Source organism: Alexandromys fortis, unplaced genomic scaffold (genome assembly GCF_014885135.2).
Source record: "Alexandromys fortis isolate MF-2015 unplaced genomic scaffold, M_Fortis_MF-2015_v1.1 scaffold_31, whole genome shotgun sequence".
NCBI classification, from domain to species: domain Eukaryota; kingdom Metazoa; phylum Chordata; class Mammalia; order Rodentia; family Cricetidae; genus Alexandromys; species Alexandromys fortis.
This window is the reverse complement of record NW_026067974.1, coordinates 15,308,673-15,316,069: the sequence shown is the minus strand read 5'-3', so window position 1 is coordinate 15,316,069 and position 7,397 is coordinate 15,308,673. Positions and strand designations below refer to the sequence as shown.

At 53.2% G+C, this 7,397-nt stretch overlaps 1 protein-coding gene across 1 annotated transcript in view; it reads left to right on the top strand.

Annotated features, from left to right (window-relative positions):
• Positions 1 to 6,697, top strand: part of Arhgap27 (Rho GTPase activating protein 27) — a 32,328-nt gene extending 25,631 nt beyond the window's left edge. The window contains exons 8-15 of the mRNA XM_050156883.1: positions 2,844 to 2,942; positions 3,836 to 3,941; positions 4,070 to 4,192; positions 4,265 to 4,363; positions 4,531 to 4,608; positions 4,718 to 4,852; positions 4,944 to 5,049; positions 5,162 to 6,697. Of these exons, the coding sequence (XP_050012840.1) occupies positions 2,844 to 2,942; positions 3,836 to 3,941; positions 4,070 to 4,192; positions 4,265 to 4,363; positions 4,531 to 4,608; positions 4,718 to 4,852; positions 4,944 to 5,049; positions 5,162 to 5,339 (924 nt within the window). The 3' untranslated portion in view covers positions 5,340 to 6,697. The remainder of the gene's footprint in view (positions 1 to 2,843; positions 2,943 to 3,835; positions 3,942 to 4,069; positions 4,193 to 4,264; positions 4,364 to 4,530; positions 4,609 to 4,717; positions 4,853 to 4,943; positions 5,050 to 5,161) is intronic.
• Positions 6,698 to 7,397: the final 700 nt, after the last annotated feature.

The following is a 7,397-nucleotide window of genomic DNA, read 5'->3' as shown; positions in this document are numbered from 1 at the left end:
CAAGGTCCTTGCCATCAAACAAGCTGAAACAGACAACCCTCAAGTCCTCTCTCTGTAGCTGGCCCTCCTGCCTCAAACACTCAGAGTTTGCCCTGGCAGGATGGCCCAGAAAGCCGGCATCTTAAAACAGCCAGTTTTTTCCTGTTGCTGAGTCAGGACAATTTCTTTGCAGTACACAACCCACAAACAGCAAAATGCTGTCTTAAATTCTCTCTCTGTCCTTTTTAAGCCCTCTCAGGTTTTACGTGGAGTTCATTAGCACGTTGGGTGCCACTCTGTTGTAATAGGAGCGGCGGGGCTGCGTCCCCAGCACCCGGCTGCCTGCTAGCTTATGCCCCAAAATAATTACACAGACACTGTATTCTTTTAAACACTGCTTGGCCCATTAACTCTAGCCATTACAGGCTAATTATCAAACCCCAATCAACCCATCTCTAATAATCTGTGTAGTGTCAGTCTTACTAGGAAAATTCTAGCCTACATCCATCCTGGGTCGGAGCTTCATCGCGAGTGCCTCAGAGAGCAGAGCTATCACGTCTACCCGGGAGACGGGAGCATGGCGTTTCTGCTCCAGAGAGCAGAGCTGTCAAGTCTGAGCTCACTTCCTCTTCCTCCCAGCATCCTGTTGTGTTTACTTATTCTAGCTATGTTTTAACCTATCAGGGCCAAGCAGTTTCTTTATTGCTTAACCAATGAAATCAACAGATTGATATATGACACTCCCACATCAACTAGTGACAAGTTGGTCTGGTTTCCCAGCAGGTAGAACAAGAGGACTCTGGCAAAGGCCCCGTAGTACCATGCCCTTCACTGTTGGGGTGCAGGGGGCGGGGGTGACCGTCCCTAAGAGCAGTGAGGCAGAACTCCAGAAAAGCACAGGCAGTGAGGGGCAGAGGAAATGGGGCTTAGTGAATGAAGTACTTGTCACACAGACTCAGGAACCTGGTTGGTGGCACAGGCTTGTAATCCCATGGCATGGAAAACAGACATGGGTTCCCTGAGACCTGCTGGCCAGCCAATCCAACCTAAATGTTGGATTCAAAGTCAGCAGGAGATCCTGTCATAAAACAACAACAAAGTAGACAGCACCCGAGGAATAACACCCAGGTTTGAACTCTGGCTTCCGCCTACACATGAGTGCACACAATACACACATGCATGCACACACATACACACATGCACAAAACACCCTTTGACAGTGAATTGATAAAAACCACCACCACCAAAAAAAAAAAGTAGCCAGTATCTGTCAAAAACAAGTTAGGGATGGTCCAGGATGGGGAGGAGCTAGGAGCAAACCGTGAATAGGTGATGCTCTGATGGTCTCTGAGGGAAACTTAGATCCATTTCTCCAGGCAGCAAGTGAGAAAAGGGACAGCGATTGATCACATAGATCTTTCTTGTTAGGGGGAGGGTCCTCTCTAGGTTCCTGGGAATCCAAACTATCCTAACTCTTGATTCTTTTTTTTAATATTTATTTATTTATTATGTACACAGTATTCTGTGTGACTATATGCTTGCTGGCCAGAAGATGGCACTAGATCGCATTACAGATGGTTGTGAGCCACCATGTGGTTGCTGGAAATTGAACTCAGGACCTCTGGAAGAGCAGTCAGTGCTCTTAACCTCTGAACCATCTCTCCAGCCCCTAACTCTTGGTTCTTAAAGAACTTTCTAATGTGTAACTTTATGAACCTGGGCTCTAGAGGGATATGTGCCCTTCCAAAGAGCTCCTTGGAAGCTAAGCCGGCACCTTGGGTCTGCTTCAGATAGCTTATTATGAAGAAAGTCAGATGCACAGTGAAGACATTCTGCAGGGAGCTTGCATGCTTCATTTTTGATGATTTTCCAAGCTTTATTCAGGTCTATATTTATTTAAATGTGTGAATGTTTTGCCTCCATGTATGTGTGTATATATGTATGCATGTGCACCACATGTGTGTCTGGTACTCCACAGAAAAAAGCATTGGATTCCCTGGAACTGGTGTTGGAAATGGATGGTTGTGAGCCTCCTTATAGGTGCTGGGAACTGAACCCAGGTTCTCTTGCAAGAGCAAGAAGTGTTCTTTTTTTTAATTTTTCAAGACAGGGTTTCTCTGTAGCTTTGGTGCCTGTCCTGGAACTAGCTCTTGGAGACCAGGCTGGCCTCGAACTCCCAGAGATCCGCTTGCCTCTGCCTCCCAAGTGCTGGGATTAAAGGCGTGCGCCACCACCACCCGGCCAAGAAGTGTTCTTAACAGCTGACTGAGCCATCTCTCCGGCCTCTGAGTTATAATTTTAAAAGGAGAACAACCAAAAAACCGTTTTCTCTGACTCTAGAAGTCATTCCCCACCGTCTGAGCCAGGTTCTGCCTCACTCTGGACCAAAGGGCTAGATTGATACCTACTTCCAAAGCTAGGCATTGCAGCTGGGCCCACTCTGTGTTTAGAGTCAGCCAATCAAGATCTATTTCTACTCCCTGTAGTTTTTTTTTTTTTTCATTGCCATTCGAGCAGCCAGACTCCCACAGGAAATTTCTATCACTTTGCCAATGCCCTGGGGGAGGCCTGCTGTGCTCTGTGTCAGGCAGCAAGGAGCCCGGCAGAGCTCTGATCTGTCACTACTGGCTGTGTGCTCCCAAAGAAAGTGACCCCACTTAGTCTGCCTGTCACAAACATTGTCGCCCACAGCATTAAACAAAGAAGAGGACTTGGATCTGGTTTGAGGCCTTTGCTCTATTAGGCTCCGAGTCTCTTGGGGAGGGACAGGTCCCCTCCCTCTCAACACACACACACACATTCCAAGCCTACTCCCAAGACAGACCCAGGGAGCAGGGGTAACTGACTGGCTTGTGTCCCTTCAGCTGCGAAGCCGAGATGGCTCAGAATACCTGATCCAGCATGACTCGGAGGCCATCATCAGCACCTGGCACAAGGCCATAGCCAAAGGCATTGAGGAGCTGGTAGGTAGAGCCTGGGACCTCCAGGGCTGACTGAGAGGGACGTGGGCCTTTTATGCAGGAGCCCAAGCTATGCACCCAGAACCTATGACACCAATGGAATGGTGCCATTTCTGCAAAAGCAGCCCATCTGCTGGTGAGAGGGGCTGTCCAGAGGCACATGAATCCTGCTCTGGGGCTGGTCTTGCAGAATTCCATGGAAGGGCACAGCCTCAACCCGAAGGAGCTTCTCATTATAAGGCAGGTAGAAAAGTACATAAGTACCCCGAGAACCAGACTCAGGCAGGGGTGACAGCCCGAACTGGAAGATGAAGGGTCAACAGATTGAATTCAAGGCCTCGTGTCTGCTAGACAAGTGCTCTGCCGTCGAGCCATAGCCCTGGAAGTGTCAATCATGCATTGTGACTATATAGCTTAGTGACAGAGGACTTGCCCAGTATGCAAATAGTCCTAAGTCTGGTCCCCAGCTGTGACAAACAAAATCAACAGCTATTTAGATGGAAATGACCTCATAGTATTTGATTCTTGATTTCATATGAGTTAGCGCTGGGTGCAGATTTTGATCGTCCTAATAGAAGCAGGAATCGAGATGCAGGAGGTATTGGTGAGATCAGCAATGCAGCAAGTTTATGAGTGAGAGCCAGTCTAGCGGGATGTAGAGAGTTGACTGAAAACTGTGCGGAGGTCAGGAACTGGGAGGCTGCTGAAGACGGCCTGGATAAGAAAGAAAGAGAGAGGGCGGAATGACCTCGCAGCTCCTGGAGGACTCTGCAGCCAAGGAAGGTGGATGTTGATTCCGGAACTTTAACCTTCCTGGGATGTCTCCGGGCCAGAGCTGCTCAGGAGAGGCCCCAACTGGCCCCAGGCCTTGTTTCTCTGAGGCTGTCTGATTCTAGTCCGCAGACCTGCTCCAGGGGGTGGAAGGTGAGCCCAGCAGTGCTGATTTCGGGTCCAGCGAGCGCCTCGGAAGCTGGAGGGAGGAGGATGTGCAGCAGAATGCAGGTGTGCAATGGGGTCCGGTGGGGGAGATAATCAGAGTCTCCTGGGGAGGGGGGGGGGTGATGCCCTGGCTGAGGATCTAGGGCCAATGCTATCAGTGCCACCTGCTGACTGAGTTCGGTCTGTGACAGCCTCACTTTCCCTGAGCCCTGGAGGCCTGGAGAGCGACTTGAGCAGGGTCCGGCACAAGCTCCGTAAATTCCTACAGAGAAGACCCACTCTGCAGTCTTTGCGGGAAAAGGGCTACATCAAAGGTACCTGCGACTCGCCGGGATCCGGGCTCAGGTGGCACGGGGCTGGGCGGCGCTGACCAATCTCTCCCCTAGACCAGGTGTTTGGATGTGCGCTGGCTCAACTGTGTGAGCGCGAGAGGAGTCCCGTGCCACGCTTCGTGCAGCAATGCATCCGCACTGTCGAGGCCCGGGGTATGTACGCATGCACAGACAAGGCGAGCTCCATGGCCGGCTTCTAGGAGCAAAGGGTGGAGACCCCTGGGGGATTACAGGGTCAAGGAGAAGCAGATGGGCAAATCCTGAGTAGAAATTGCTAGGGTCCCTAGCCCTTCCAGGCTCAGCCATTCCCCTTCCCTCAGGGCTGGACATCGACGGGCTGTACCGCATCAGTGGGAACCTGGCCACCATCCAGAAACTGCGCTATAAGGTGGATCACGGTGAGGTTCTTCCCCAGTCCCTACTCTGGGGGCTGAAAGCACAAGTGGATGCTGACTGCTTCTCCCCACCCCCCTCCACCCCCCACCCCCCGGTCTCTCCCCACTGCAGATGAGCGCCTGGACCTGGATGACGGGCGCTGGGAGGATGTCCACGTGATTACGGGCGCATTGAAGCTCTTCTTCCGGGAGCTGCCAGAACCCCTCTTCCCCTTCTCGCACTTCCACCAGTTCATAGCAGCCATCAGTGAGCGGCTTAGGGAGAGGACGGGTGGGGAGGTTGGCCCGCCTTTGTCACAGCCAGCAGACTGTCACCTCTGGTTCCTTCCCTCACCCAGAGCTGCAGGACCCAGCCCAGCGCAGCCGCTGTGTACGTGACCTGGTGCGCACGCTGCCGGCTCCCAACCACGACACGCTCCGACTGCTCGTCCAGCACCTGTGCCGGTGAGCACGCCAAACTTCCCAGGGCCAAAAGGGAGGGCGCTGGTCGTGGCTGTGGCCCCTGTTGAAAGATTGCCCAGCCTCTGAGCTCTTGGTGCCACCGTTCCCACTGCAGGGTGATCGAGCATGGCGAGCAGAACCGTATGTCCGTGCAAAATGTGGCCATAGTGTTCGGGCCCACGCTGCTGCGGCCTGAGATGGAGGAGGCCAGCATGCCCATGACCATGGTGTTCCAGAACCAGGTGGTGGAGCTCATCCTACAGCAGTGCGCAGACATCTTCCCGCCGCACTGACTGCGGACCCTGGGTGGCTGGAGGCCATGAGGCTGGACCTCCTTTGAAGCTCTCCGCTTCCCACCCCGCTGCACTGTGACTTCTACACCCCTCGATTCAGAGGGTACGGTGACCGCCTTCATGACCCCAGTTCGTGAAATGTGATTTTTTTTCCCCTGCTGTATCCCTATTTGGGGTTCCTTAGCGCCCTTTCTTGATTACAGCGCCGCCTATTGTGCAAACACGAGAATGTTCCGGGGAGTCGGGGGCGGATGAGTGCTTCCTAGGGCCGCGGTTGGGAGGAGGGATTGGATGAAGGCATTCTGGTTTCCACATGCCTGCATCTGGCCAGGCCTTGATGGAGACTCTGTAGGCCCCGCGCTATGCAGGAGGTCCTGCGCTAGTCATGAAGCAGCTACTGACACTGTCCCTGCTCCCAGGGCAGGACTGACCCTGGCCGCCAGCCCAGGCCACTGACTGCTTTCTTCAGCCTTATGCTCCTGTGCCACCCTACTGCAGGCCACCTGCGGGCTTTTCCTCCGCGTTGCTCTCTCCCTGGACCACCTCTGTTCTCTCCATGTTCCTCATGCCCACCACATGCTTACCCCGCGCCCACTAAGCATGATTCCAGGGAACTGGGGCTTGCAGCAGAAGTCAAACGACTTCAGGTTCCAAAGGTGACCTAAATCCCTGCAAAGGCTCTCGCCACAGCAAACCCAGCCCCTAGAGGAAGAAGTGGTTCTTCGCCCCCTCTGCAGCACTGCAGATGGGCAGAGCAGAGCAAACAGCCAGGAGCACCCTGCATGGGCTGGGGGGGTGGGGGGGTGGAGGTTCCTTCAGGCAACAGGGAACCTACCACAGCTGTTCTGGGGGAAGAAAAACATCACAAATAGAAGCCCCCAGCCCCTGCCTGCACCCTGACTGAGTGCCTACCCGGTACTCACTTGCCATGCAGAGCTGGGAGGGGCCCACTGGAGAAAGGTCACAGCCTCGGGCACAGAGAGTTGAGCATGCGTCAGCTTCCCCCCTCCCCATGCACACACCACCTCAGTTTACGGATCTGAGCCCCTAGCTCCACCCACCCTCACTAACTCAACAAACGATAATAGCTAATATTTATTGAGCGTCCATACCATGCCAGCCCTTTACTCCGATTTCCCCCTTGGTTTCTTGCAGTCAATATTTATTGTGGGCCCTCGTGTGCTGGGCACTGTGTTCTGGGGCTTTCTGGAGCTTAGGGCCCAGTGAGTAAGGCTGAGACAAGCCCAGCCCCAATGCTAGCAGGCCCAAGAAGAGAACAAATGGAGGCCTCCCACCATACATCTACATATTTAAAGTCTTAAGGCAACCTAACAACTGTTAAATAAAATACGTTTATTCTCCTACTTTGGCGAGTGTACTTCAATAACGGCCTGCACCGATCTTCAGTCTGTCTACATCCCACCCCACTGTACAGCTAAGGCTGGCCTTGAACTCCTGACCATCCTGCCTCCGCCTCCCTGGTACTGACATTGCATCACCAGGACCAGCAGCCACCTTTTCCTAATTATTTGCCAAATGAAGGATCTCTGGGTTATGTCCTCTGGTTGTGACAGACACTACTGCACACGTGTGTCTGTGGCCATGCTGGCTTAGTTAGCTTGTGTTGCCATAACACGGCAGACCAAGCGGCTCGGTCAGTAGAAATGCATTTCTCACGAAGCTGGAGGCTGCATGTTCACGGTGAGGCTACAGCAGGGTAGGGTGGTGAGGACATCGTTAGCTTGCAGGCAGTGTTTTCTTGCTGTGTTCTCAAACGGCCGTGAAGCTAAAGGTCTGGTGCTTCCACACAAGGACTCCAATCCCCACATCAATCGCTTAAACTGTGGGGCTCCCCAAGGCCCCATTTCCAATCACGTAACATTGGGACTCTCGCTTCACTGTGACTCAGGGAGAGTGTGAGCTTCCGGTCCATAACTGGAGCTTCTCCCGTCCTCTTGGGTATTGCAGCTGTTGCTGGGTCCCTCCGTGATCCCCGCATATTACTTGTTGGGGACCTCCCCTGCCATCTTCATCAGCAGCTGTGCTTTCTCCCATCAT